At 45.6% G+C, this 13,597-nt stretch overlaps 1 protein-coding gene across 1 annotated transcript in view; it reads right to left on the bottom strand.

Moving 5' to 3' along the window:
* Positions 1-12,277, bottom strand: part of fgf10a (fibroblast growth factor 10a) — an 18,907-nt gene extending 6,630 nt beyond the window's left edge. Inside the window, exon 1 of the mRNA XM_029659077.2 lies at positions 11,004-12,277. Within this exon, the coding sequence (XP_029514937.1) occupies positions 11,004-11,328 (325 nt within the window). The 5' untranslated portion in view covers positions 11,329-12,277. The remainder of the gene's footprint in view (positions 1-11,003) is intronic.
* Positions 12,278-13,597: the final 1,320 nt, after the last annotated feature.

Here is a 13,597-nt window from a genome sequence, read left to right as displayed (position 1 = left end):
TGCCCCCGTTCCTGTCTCCTCACTCTGGTTTATTTTTATGCTTGGGGGGGTTGTTTTTTTTCTACCTCTGGTTGACACATTGCCCAAAACTTTTATTTATATTTTGTGAGGGTGAACTTTTAAGTGCAGCGAAACAGTTTTATGACCAATATTGAAAGTGTAATAACCAGAGTTTTCTTAACAAACAAGAAAAAAAGGTGCTGACATTCTGCAATCGACATTTTTCAGAAACTACGAAGACAAACACCTGTGTATATAACAGGACTGTGTTAGTTTTATATGGCAGATTAATAAAAACCAGGCCCCAAGGTCCTGTAACAGTCGACTGCAGTCTTCAGTGCTAATGAAGGGTTAGTTCCAGATACAGTATGGACAAGACTATATAAGAGTCCAAAATCAGTTTTCCGCCTCATTTCACTCTATGAAGCTGTATTTGTGCTACCTAGATTTGAGGTCCAATGTTTGCTTGCCTCACTAAAGGAATTTACTGCTGCACACAAGAAGAGGCCGTGTGTTTATGGTGTAATGAGATACCGTATGAGTGCAGGTAAAACATTTCTGAAATATCTTTCTTTAGATAAGGTGAGTCATCTGACTTCTTTCTCTTTTCAACCTCAATTGGTCGATGTGGTTTCACAGTATTTGAGTAATTTGTGTTTCTTGGGTTTCTCCTACAGTACCATTGGCAGAGGCTATGGCTGCTAATTACAGCGTTACTGGAGAGCAGACAGTCGTCTGGTGGCTCTGTTCAGTTCTGCTGGCGGACTGTCCATTGGGTGGTCAAGTCAACCGCCTGGTGTGACTCCCATCGGCAGCAGCCTTGGCTTCTACCCTAGGCCCTGTAGGTGGCCTCTCTCCACCCCTCCTCCCACAGACCCTCTATCTCCACATAAGGCCGTGGTTTCTTGGCAGGGTGACAGAACTCCCTTTATCGCATCTTGTCAAAATGACCTCAATGCTTTCACATTTGTAGCTTCATCCAGCCAGCTTTACCATTGAGCCTCCCCCACTTCTATCGCTGTGTACTGTATAGAAGACTACACACTACTATAGAACATACAATGCACGCCCTATTCTGAGAGAAATACCTTTTCTCATCAACAACAGGCATCAATTCGATACTAAATTTGAAGCAGCTTAGACCACCATTGTCGTTAACCCAGAGTGTGTGCATAATTATCCTGGGAAACCTAACTTGCTGGCCCTATGACAGGCAAGTCTTTCCTATTAACCTTCCAGATTCAGAGGTGTAGAGGCAGCTCATGTCCTATTAAAGGGGGGCTGGGTTAGTGGCATGAGGGGTGGGGTAGTGGCAGGAGGGTTTGGGGCTGGGGATAGGGGCCAGATGGGTTGGGGTTGTGGCCGGAGGGGTTGGGGTAGTGGCAGGAGGGGTTGGGGTAGGGGCTGGAGGGGTTGGGTTTGTGGCAGGAGGGGTGGGGTATTGGCAGGAGGGGTTGGGGCTGGGGTAGGGGCCGGAAGGGTTGGTGCTGTGGCAGGAGGGTTTGGGGTAGTGACAGGAGGGTTTGGGGCTGGGGGTAGGGGTAGGGGCCGGATGGGTTGGGGTAGTGGCAGGAGGAGGTGGGGTAGTGGCAGCAGAGGTTGGGGTAGTGGCAGGAGTGGTTGGAGGTGGGGTAGGGGCCAGAGGGGTTGGGGTAGTGTCAGGAGGGGTGGGATTTTGGCCAGAGGGGTTGGGGTTTTGACAGGAGATGTGTGGGGGGTGGCAGAAGGGGTTGGGGTAGTGTCAGGAGGGGGTGGGGTTTTGGCCAGAGGGGTTGGGGTTTTCACAGGAGATGTGGGGGTGGCAGGAGGGGTTGGGGTAGTGGCAGGAAGGTTTGGGGTAGTGGCAGAAGGGGCTGGGCCTGAGCTGGGGTAGTGGCAGGGCAAGGGTGGGGGCTGGGTTAATGGCGGTAGAGGGGCCTGGGGGACTGGAGTAGAGGTAGGAAGGGGGGGGGGGTAGTGGAAGGGCAGAGCAGGGGCTGAGGTAGTGGCAGGGCAGGGCAGGGGGGGCTGAGGAACTGGGTTTGACCCTGGGCTGGCTCCTGACAGCAGTGCCTCGCACCTTTGATCTGGCCTCCACAGGCCTCTGGCTCCCAGGCTCCTGAGAGATCAGTGCAGCAGGGTCTGGGCTCTCTTTAGGGGCCGGCTTCATTAGGCTGCAGAACAACACAGCTCTCCCCCCACCAACCCCACTCTACACCCCTCATCTCCCCTACAAACTCCCCACTGCCTCCTAAACATGGTCAGTGGTGACTCCAGATGAACTTAAGGTTAGGGAGGGCTGTAAAAGTGTTTCCCCAGTTTATCTTAGGCCCGTTTGAAGATTATATTGCTGCTCTGCTCCCATTGTATGGCCCACGACTGGATATGAGATGGTTAGGTACGTGTAAATGTCTGCATTTTCAATTATAAAACCGGTTTTACCACTTGAGGTACCACTTGAGGTACAACTTTCAAAGAAAATTATGATTTATTTTCACACGAGGGAGGAAGTTGGGATTTTAGAGATATATACTGACAATTATATATTATATTAAAACAATGAATTCAAATGCTCTTTGAGGAAATATACAAAATGTGTCACTTCTAAGAGTGTTAGGTTTCTGCACAAAAACTGTCCTTCATGTTTTGTTTCCTCTTTTCAACAATCCCAAGTTTGATTTGCATTACTTGAGGTTAGAGTGACTAACATCTAAGGCGAGAGATCCTCCCTCCGACAACTGGCGACAGCCTGATTGACGATCTGTCAAATTCACTATGACACAGGGGTTCATATCCGTGGAACGACTTCAGCGTTAAGGGCACGAGGAACACTAGATCCATTGAGAAACACAAACGCCAGTGTGGCGTTGTGGGAATTGTATACTTTGTGAGTCATTTAAGTATTGGGGTAGATAAAGTCGGACAATATCCCACTCCAGCTGGACAAGCAGTCAAAAGGTTTGTGCAAAAGAAAAGTTGAGGATGTTTTTGCCATCCACTGTCATTATAATTTATAACTACTCAATAACTTTTTGTTTATTAGTTACTTTTCACAGATATTTTACACCACGATAGGGGTTACTCATGTAAATTGCTAGTAACTCATCGGTGACTGGCTAAATATATATGAGGGTGCTTTCAACTTCTTCATGGTGTAATGGGACGCGAGCTTGTAATGGATGCGGTGTAAATGTAGCCTATTGGTGCTAAATAGCGGGACGGTGAGCAACATCCAATGAAAACATCGCCTGTTCACTGTCATCATCTTCACCTAGCGACAGTTAAGTCATATTTTATTTTGGTTTCATGAGGCTGTTAAGTTGTGTTTTAGATCCATCTCCACACAGAAGTTGTTCATCTAATACTTCTCATCCATCCTACTGTCAATATTGTTTTCTTTGCCTGAAACGTGGATCCACAGCAGTCTTACACAGGAGAAACACTGTCAAGCTGTGTGTGATTTTAAACCTGGCAGCAAAGCGTGATTAAAAGCAAATCCAGACACTCAGAAGAAAATAATCACCTGTAATGAGTATAAATGTGTTGTTTCAAATACCTGAGCTCAGTTTTCCAGCCAACAGATAGCATTAGATTCCTCTGAGATAGAACATTCACATTCGCATGGTTTGAGATCAGCTTACCATGCCGGGTAATAGCACCACTGTGTATTATGTCATGGTGGTTTTAAGGACGTTGCAAAACCAAATGAAGTGCATGTTGATGTTCACGGTGGTTTCAGAAAAAATGCAGTCTTCTCAGATAATGTGATTTACCCAATGCTATTGGTTCTGCAGCATAGTACCTGTGCCAGTAAATGTCAAAACGTGCCATCAGACACTGAGTGCTTACCATATGAATGTGTGTTTACGGGTTTGATCTGGCAAGGTCATTTATAACCTTTCTTGCATGTTGCATACCATACAAAAACATAATGTTGTGATTCCAATTGTTCTGGACATTCTATAGACTCTTTGAGTCATGTTATGTCATGAACCCGGGGTCATTGGGATTTAAGGTCCCATGTTTTTGAAGTCCAGATGCCTTTTTACTGCTGGGGAAAGTACAATGCACTGCAGCACTCAAGCACTAGGCCTAACAAACTAATCCTCTGCAGAGCCTATCACCACAACTTTCAACATGTCCTGCTGAAAGTGCATCAACAGCTTTTCCTCTGGTTGTTGTGTTGGATCTGTTGTCTTTAGGTCCCTCCAGATTTCGGGCAGGATTCGAGCATGTAACGCGTACTTTTTCACACTTTACTCTGTCACCATCAAACACACACACAAACACACACACACACAAACACACACACAAACACACACGTGGCGGCACATAGGCTTCTGTTCCCTCTCATAAATGTCAAAGCAGGCACCCATGTGGATGGGGACAGTGTTGGGCTAGCGTTGGTCCAGTGTGGGAACGTGTTGCATTAGTGGCCAGTAAAGCAGTGGGGGTCTGGGTATAGGATCTGTGACGGATACGATCCAGGGCTCCTGCTCAGCCACCAGTTGCCTCAGGACAGCCCCCATAGTGCCCCCCCCCCCCCCCCCCCTACGTCCCTGCCTCTTGCGCACGCAATGGATAATTAGCTGGCATTCCTGCCTGCTCCTTTAAAATGGGAAGGGCTGTCCAGATGCGTCTCTGGTCCGAGCACTGGTCTCCCTGCGCTACCTTTGATGATTCCATTAAGACTCTCTCTCCTCTCTCTCTCTCCCAGACTTCCATCTGTCCCACCACACTCGGTGTGTGTGTATGTGTGTGTATATACATCTTGAATGTGTTGTGATGTCTGTGGTTCTCAATGTTGGCGACTTTGACCTAATCTAGCGAATGTTTGTAACATTGCAGCACCCAAACACATGAAACATGCTCCCATTTCTTTCACCTGGACAGCCTACAATTCAACTACATTGGCCTATGCCATGGATGCCTTACCAGGTTAGATTTAGCAGTGCATCTTCCAAAGTAGAGGAAATGTCATGTCTCTTAGCCAATCCTGCGCTCTGGGCAGCAACATACTATTGCAGAGCTGAAGGTATGTTCAAAAGTTGCTCTTCTGTTGAATCATTGTTCCAAATTGTGAGCCTTTGACTTTCTGGTTTGGTTTAAGGAATATAAGTCAAATCCTGCACGTCTGTGAGGGTATTGAATCCGCACATAAGGTAAACATTGAAAACTCAAAACCAGTTAATCAAAACAAAGATGGCCAATTTAAAATTCCAGGGAATTATAATCCATTCTTCAGAGAAGAGAACTGCCCAGTGAAGTTTTGACGTTTCCAGAGAGGTTGCTGACTGACAGAATAAAGAGGTGGCTGGATGGTATAGTGGCAGGACAGCATGCGGTTCACGAAGTCTGTGTTTTATTACAAAAATGTTCAGATGAGTCAATGATTGACACAACAGTAAATTGATGGGTGAATATCAGGAAACACTGAAAGAATATGCGTAAATAATTATTTTTAAAGAATAGGGGGAAATTGTGAGTACAGAGAGCGATGCCTCAGTTCCCCCTTGTCCCCTGCGACTTTGGTCAGAGTCACCGCATAGAAAAATATGAAAACTGCTAGCTTTCCTTATTTGAACATACACATGCACACACACACACACACACACACACACACACACACACACACACACACACACACACACACACACACACACACACACACACACACACACACACACACACACACACACACACACACACACACTCACTCACTCTCTGACTGCAGCTTGTTAGAGACAGACAGGACAAAATGATAGTGGGGAGACAGTGGTGTTCTCCTTTAATCCAACCCTGGCACAAATGACCCTCTCTTTAAGTAATGGGGTCAAAGGTTAGTCATACATCTGGACATCCATACCTCCATTTGAACTCTAAATAGAGCAAACGAAGGGGCAGAAACAATAAGATGCTTGAGAGACAAATCTAGGCTTCCCTTGCCAACCTTCGTGTTCAAGAGGGTTTAGTTGAAGATGAGCGAATGATAAAGTCTTAAGTTTGTAAAGAACTGGCTTGCCTTCATTCATTGGGGTTCAATTTCAATATGAATCCTAACTTTCACACTTTAAACAAAACCGATTTGTACAGTAGGCCTTCACAAATCTACGTGACTGCACAACCTGTTTAAACAGCTCCAACTTCCCCTGCGATAAGGGAGATACTGCTGGAAAGGTCTAAAGGCAGAAAGTGTCGACACAAGTCTAATGACCCGGGGGTGTAGGAGGGTGCAGGGGTTGTAGGGGGGGGGGGGGGTCCTGTGACAGTGGTGTCTGCTTTTAATTACTCCCTTTTGGCTGAGGCTGCAGCCTCTTTCACTAATGAAGGTGTTATGGGGATAATAATAATAATAATAATAATAATAATAATAATAATAATACATGCCATTTAGCAAATGCTTTTATCCAAATCCATTTCCAGTCATGCATGCCCTCATTTCCATATGGGTGGTCCAGCGGGAATTAAACCCACACTCCGCCGGACTCTACCAACTGCTGTTATACTGTTATGCTACGTAAACAGGCCTAGATTCAAATAATCCCTAAACATGTTGCTTCTAATTATAAGTGTAAAAGGACAGGACGTAGCAGCCAATGGGACACATCCCGCACATCCTCTAGACCCCCTGGCCAAACAATTATTTATGAATCAGAAAAGAGAAAGCCTATGAAGATGTTAGGGTCAAATAGACATTTTTTTTTTTAAAGCACTGACACGAACCTTTTGTACATCTACACAATCCTCATAACTCACTTGTATTTTGCCCATGTGGTTGAGGTTTCCCACGAGAGCCACACATGGCCACTATAACCACAGAGAGGAGGAGAACACTCAAGAGAGAGTGCCATCCATGTGGTGCAGACGGGTGCAGTTACAACATACATTTACACATTTCACAACATGGTTTCTTGCTATCCTCTCATAAACACATTATAAAGACACACACACACACACACACACACAACCACACTCTTGCTAAGAGAAACACAAATCAGTGAGAAAACACACGGCCTTGCGTTCCAACACCGCCATGAGGCTCACGATGAAGCATGTCAGAGCCAAAAACTATAATAATGGGCTGAGAAAAAGCTTTCACTAGCCCCTTTTCGATTGTTCGTCACCAACCGGTCATATTAGTCCATTGCCATAGGTACCACTCTTTTGCAAAGACGTGGTTCTACTGCTGAAACATGGAACACCAGAGCCCCCATCCCCCATTTATGGTCTGGTGGAACCATAAAAGTACTAGATTTACCTAGCCCTCCCATCCTCTATGCTGCTAAGACTTCGTTTGCAGCACTTAAGAGGATTCCTGTTGTCAGAACCATTCCTTTCATAAATCTTCCAAGAAATGATTAATCCTGCTACAGAACCAGCCAGGAGAGCTGAGGATAACAAACACTATTAGGTTGGATAGTTATAGGGCCACTTTGAGTCAGTCAGAGGAGCTCAGGATTCAGCCAAGTTTGACTTCATTGGATATGGATCTAGAGGTATCTGTATCAAATGTTGGAATATAAAATGAAACAGCACCTTGTCCAGGGTCCTTGTCTACATCAAGGAAAGGAGTGGACCATGACATGACAGAAGAAGTGCTGATACTACTTATTCACTGTGCTTGCTGTACACCAGCATCTCCTCCAGGGCTCAACACATCAACGATCTCCTAATGCACTAGAACTTGACAAAAACAAATGAGTTTGGCTTTAGAACAGCCCATTTTGTGAGGGATTGCCTGCAGTGCTAATTCCGCAGCATCAGATTAGAGCGAGGGCTAAATAGGGTGAGAGGAGGATAGATGGCTGCTGGCCTCACCCCTCCGTGATGGACAGCCCGCAAAGTTGGCAACGTGATTGGAAAGAGTCGGACTCTGTGGAGCTCACGATCCAACCTGCAGTTGAACTCTAAACTGCCCTAAGTCCCCTCAATCAAAACTGTCAGGGTCTCATGATGCTCATTAGCCGGACCCCCTTCTCCCCAGTATCCCCAGGTATATAACTTCAGACCACAGTCCGCTGTGGATGAATTCAGTCGTCTATTAGAGAGTGCTTTTTTCGATTCCAGTTTCTTTCATTGATAAGCAAAGTGAAGGGAGAGGAAAGGGAGAGTGGGACCCAGATGCCAAATGAGAGAAAATCACTAAGAGAGAAAAAACCCCACCCATCTATTATAAACTGTTTGTTATTGGTCAGTGACATTCTAGATTAGAACAGTAAATAAATTGGACATGTTGAATAATTCAGTATGAAAATAAGCCGTTTGTTTGCTTGGTTCACACATGCAGTGCCTTAATACTCTAATGCTGGAGAGTAACGTGCAGGAAAGCAGTGTGACACTGTAATACTGAGCAGATGGATTCTGAAAGGGAATCACACAATATGGGCTGGATTGGGTTTCAAACCGCACATAGATAGGTCTTTTGTAGAGGGCTGAGAGAGAGAAAGGGACAGGGTAACAGACCGGCAGACCTGACCAACCTGACCAACACAGCACACAAACAAAGAGGCTCTAAGAACACAGGTTTGTGCTCCGACAGTGTAGCCTACCTACCTACGTATTTCTACAATGGTTATCATGTCATTCTTCAAAAAGCTATGTTATCAGACTTCATTTGATTTAATTAGAAGATCTTTCATTCATTCGCCTTCTGACTCCACCGGTCGTAAACATCGAGCCTCTGTACATGGGCACATCAAAGCTGCAGAGGATAAAGACCCTAACAGGCTGCAATTCTGTGGGCAGTGGAGGCCTGGCCAGGCAATGCCTACTGGTCATACACTATGTAATTAGAGACAAATTCACCATCTTCTGCCACGCATCAGTCTACAGTGACATCTGAGTTTACAGACAGACACACCTTCCTCAATGTCTGCCTTACCTCACAAAGTATGACACATTTTCACGCATGCTGGAGACAATCCAAGTGAACATGTTTCAGAACAGCACGAAAACTGGAGCTAACGAAGTGAAGGTGTTCCCACACACTACAGTCTCTGTCCTGATGAGGAAGGTCTTCTAATATTTGGTTCATTTGAACCCCAAAATTAATTCCATGATGTTGCAGGATACTACCAGACTAAGAGGAGTTGACAGGCTAGATGAACATGTACTCAGCACCATTTTATTGCTAATTTTTCAGCTGTCCCAGGGTTTGTGACTGGACAAACTGCTGTGCAAGAACAAAAACAATCGCTCCCCCAGCATCTCCCCCTCCACCACCAACAAATAGTAGTAACATTACCCAGCAGCTCTCTATCTTCCTGCTGCTCTGAGACATTTCAACTAGGCAACAAGTCTCCCTTTCTAGGACCAAACCAGGAGACCTGAAATACCAGTCTGAAGTCTCACCTGTAGTTTCTGCAGTTTCCAAATACATAAACCAAGAGATGTTTATCATCTTATCTTATGCCACATTTGGACTTTTCACCACAAGGTTTCAAGTCAGAGAAACAGAGAACATTACTGCAACCTGGTGGGCATTTTCCTTTTGGATTTATAGAAAATGTTTTGTGTTTAATTGTGGCACGTGTCCAAGCTGTTTTGATCGATTTGGATGTATCACCCCTTGGTAGTTCTCTCACTTTGCCTCCAACAGGCCCAGGTCCTCTGCCTCCCCCCAGACATTCGTTCCTAGCCCTGTCTAGCTACACTTCAAATGGGACAGTATTTGGGCAGCATGGGATCTGAATTCCCCAAGAAGTGCTCTGTCCATCTGGTTTCAGAATTATTACCAGGCAGGCTTGTGCCTAAGGTCATTGTGGGAGCTAATGACAACCGCATTATATTCACATGTGGTGGGCTATTGGCGGGAACCACTCACATGCAGCATGCATTGGACACTCACCATAAAACACTACGCACTTCTCTTTTTTTCTCTCTCTCTTTCTAACTGCCATCTTTCCATAAACAAGCAAGCATATTGTAAAGTGGATTTCAACAAATCTATGTATTACATTTCTGCCTAAATGTTTTGAAGCATTAAGGGTCATTTTAGGGTAGATCAAGCCTAGGTGTTATAGTCGCGACCTGATCTCAAACCTTGAACTTTTGGTGGTTATTGACACATCCGCTTCTGATGGTTAAACTCTGAGTGTGCTGAAGGCGAGAGGACGCTCTGCTAATTGAAATTCCTTCAGCCATGTCTTGCAGAGCCTCAGCGTCTGAGTGGCACTGTCTGAGAAGAGAAGCCTCGCACACATGGGCTCCACATGGCAAAGCCTTCTTTTATTGGGGCCAATGTGCGCACAGCGCACTGACGGGAAAGTGTACAACCAGCTTGGAGAGAGCGTGTGGCGGCCAGGTGCTGCAAGCATTGGCAGGGGTCTGGGGTATCGCTCGCTGCGTAGTAATATTTACTGTACCCAGGCAGGCAAGTGTAGTGATTAGAACAGCATAACGATGAGCTGAGAGATTCATTCTAAGCAGGGGTGTGGATGGATACAAGCACTTCCATACAGATATTAATGTCAGCCCATGACGGACATAGCTACGCAACTGGGAAGTGATGATGATGATGAAAAGCTCAAATGATGATAACACTATATATGCCACTAGTAGCACTAGTTGTATTACATATACAATTGTAATAATAAAATATAATAAGTCACCAAAGAAAGCATATAGGGATGTGATCCCTAAGATATTTGCTCAGAGAGAAAAGGGTTATTCGGGCTATTTCTAATTGGTTCCAGTAGACGTGCTCTAAAGGAAAGTCCACTGAATCAGAGGCAACAACCATGCTGCTTCCACTATCCAAGAACCATCTGCTGCCCAGGCAGAGACACAGGCTACACATCTATGCCCACTGATGCCCGCCACAATACCAGGTAAGGTTCGTGTTATGTGTGGAGGCAGTGGAGTCAAATCAAAGGCAGGGAACCAGAGAGCAGTGCCATAATGATGGGGGGGGGGGGGGGGGGGGACCAAACTCTACGGGACTCACATGTGAGAGGGATGAGAAAAGAAGCAAAACTCACAAAACAGAAGCTGAGTGAGTGCATATTTTCCGGGGGGTTACTTACTGTAGAGATCGTCTTTGTTTTTGGTGCCATTGACTTTCCCATTTTTATCAATCCTGAGAAAGAACTTCTGATAGGAGTAGAGTTTCCTCTTGCGCACGTCTCCTTGGAGATGGTTATAGCTGCGCACATGCCGCCCCACAACAGTGTCTGAAGAGGCGTTGGCAGCCCTGGACAAGCGCGCCACGGAGCGAGTGGCGACCCCAGGTGCAATCGGATGACACGTGGAGGGCAGTGGACAGAGCAGCAGGACGAGCAGCACTGAGAGGATGGACAGACGAATGCAGGACCAGGCGGCGGCACCCTTAGTCACTGTCCATATGCACATTGTACTGGAGCTGGGAGGACTGGAGAAAAGCTCACAGAAAGGACCATGCTGGATGGGGGAGAGGGAGAAGGGCTGAGAGCGGGAGATGGAACCCCCGGCGGATGACGACGACAACACTGCTGCTGCTCTTTCTGCTGCTTATTCCTCCCGTGTTCCAAAGGAATGTGTCAACATACATAACTCAAAACTGGGAAACCAGCACCTCTCGCCCTCTGCCGCTCACTCTCCTCGTACAATACTAATGAGAAGCTATCTCTACCACCTCTGGAGAGGATGAGATCAGGGGAGGGTTAGAAGAGGGGACGGGGAGACAACAAAAATGTTCAAAAAAATGAATAAATAAAACAAATCTCAAGATAAACACTACAGCTGTTTCTCATCAAAATGAAGAATCAAAGGATGGGGGAAAAAAAGGAATCATGTAATCCTTGCTTTTCCTCTGGTCTCTGGATGTTCCTCTGAAGTTACTGTTTAATAGAGCCTCTTAGCTGGAGTGTCTCTTTCTTGGTGTGCTGTGCTCCTCTATGTGGGGGAAGTGAGAATGGAAGCGCTGGGTCTCTGTGCCCTGGTCCCTCTGAGCTAGAGTAGAGTGTGAGCTGGAGCTCTCCTTCTCTTTTCTCCGTCTCTCTGAGCTGAGTCCCTGTGAGTGGAGTGGCTGCGTGCTGCTTCTCTTCTCTGAGTGCCCCTCACTCTCTCTCTCTCCTGTTGGGATCCCTGTTGAGGAGTTCCTCTCCCTGTCTGTCTCGCTGTGCTGAGGTGACTGGGTCTTGTCACTCTTCTCACCTTATTTATCTGACGCAATCCCCCCAGATGTAATCTCTTAGGATAATTGGCGGTCTATGAAAGCCAGTTGGCTTTGAAGATCTATGTGTGCGAGTTTTTTTTTGTTATGTTGCTTAGTTGCTAGTGTGTGTCTGTGTGTGTGAGGGTGAGTGTGCGTGTGTGTCAGATAGAGTGAGGGAGAGGTTGTTTTTCTCCCCTCCTATCCCTCTCTCTCTTTCTCTCCTCTACCCCTCCCTCTCACCCTGTTCCCTCCCCTTCTGAGTCCTACCAGTTGCTCAGAACAGGTTTGGAGTGAATTGTGGAAATTCTCTCTCCTCAATTTCTCTCCTCTCGTTTCCTATTCCCATATCCCCCTCTCTCTCTATCTTCTGTATCTTTTATATTTATCTATTTTCCTGTCTTTCACGGTGGAAGTGTTGCCAGACAGGTTAGGTCTCTATTGACTTCAGTCTTAATAATGCCACCTGGGTGCTTCTGACCATTGCTGGTATCCTCCTTAAAAGGTGAGGCTCTGAGTGTTGTGTTCATCTGTTTCCTTAGGGCCTCCTCTTCTTTTTCGAAATAAATATTTGCTGAGGAGTTTGCTTTGGTAATCAACACGACAGAGATGTACCTTTAAAATACAGTCAGGTCCATAATTATTGGCACCGTTGATAAAGATGATATAATACTATAAAATAAATAACACAAATACTGAGCTGTATTGCATGTACAAAAAAAGAAAGAGGAAATTATATTATTTTATGCTGATATAATAGCTCAGGGAGAGATTTTGTTAAACAAGTAATTTAAAAAATCTTTAAAAGATTATGGTAAAAGTGATTGGCACCCGTGTGTTCAATACTCCAACACTCATTCCTTGCGAGGATAGCGACAGTGAGCCTTTTTCTAAAATGTTTTATGAGATTGGAGAACACAATGGGGGGAATTTTAGACCATTTCTCCATACATAATCTTTCCAGGTCCTTAATTTCCTTTGTCTGCACTGATGGACTGCTCTCTTCAATTCAATGGGGTTTAAGTCCGGAGACAGAGATGGCCATTGCAAAATGTTGATTTTGTGGTCAATTAATGATTCATTTGTGGATTTTTATGTGTGCTCGGGGTTATCGTCCTGCTGGAGATCCACTTGTGGCCAAATTACAGCCTCCTGGCAAAGGCAACGTGGTTTTTGGCTAAAATGTCCTGGTACTTGGTAAAGTGTGTGATACCGTTGACCTTAACAAGGGCTACAGGACCAGTGAAAACAAAATAGCCCCATAACATCAAAGATGCACCACCATATTTTAAATTAGGTATGGGGTTCTTCTGTTTTATGACGCCAAACCCACCACTTGAGGCCAAAGAGCTCTATTTTCATGTCACCTGACCATAGCACCACTTGGAGTTTGATAAACAGCATTCACACTTAGATTGGAACCCGTGCTATTATCAGATGACATGACAATAGAGCTCTTTGGCGGCAGGTGGCCTAGAGGTTAGGTAG

This window comes from Oncorhynchus nerka, linkage group LG4, assembly GCF_034236695.1.
Source record: "Oncorhynchus nerka isolate Pitt River linkage group LG4, Oner_Uvic_2.0, whole genome shotgun sequence".
Classification (NCBI taxonomy): domain Eukaryota; kingdom Metazoa; phylum Chordata; class Actinopteri; order Salmoniformes; family Salmonidae; genus Oncorhynchus; species Oncorhynchus nerka.
Note: the sequence above shows the minus strand (reverse complement) of the source record. Positions and strands in the feature narration are given on the sequence as shown.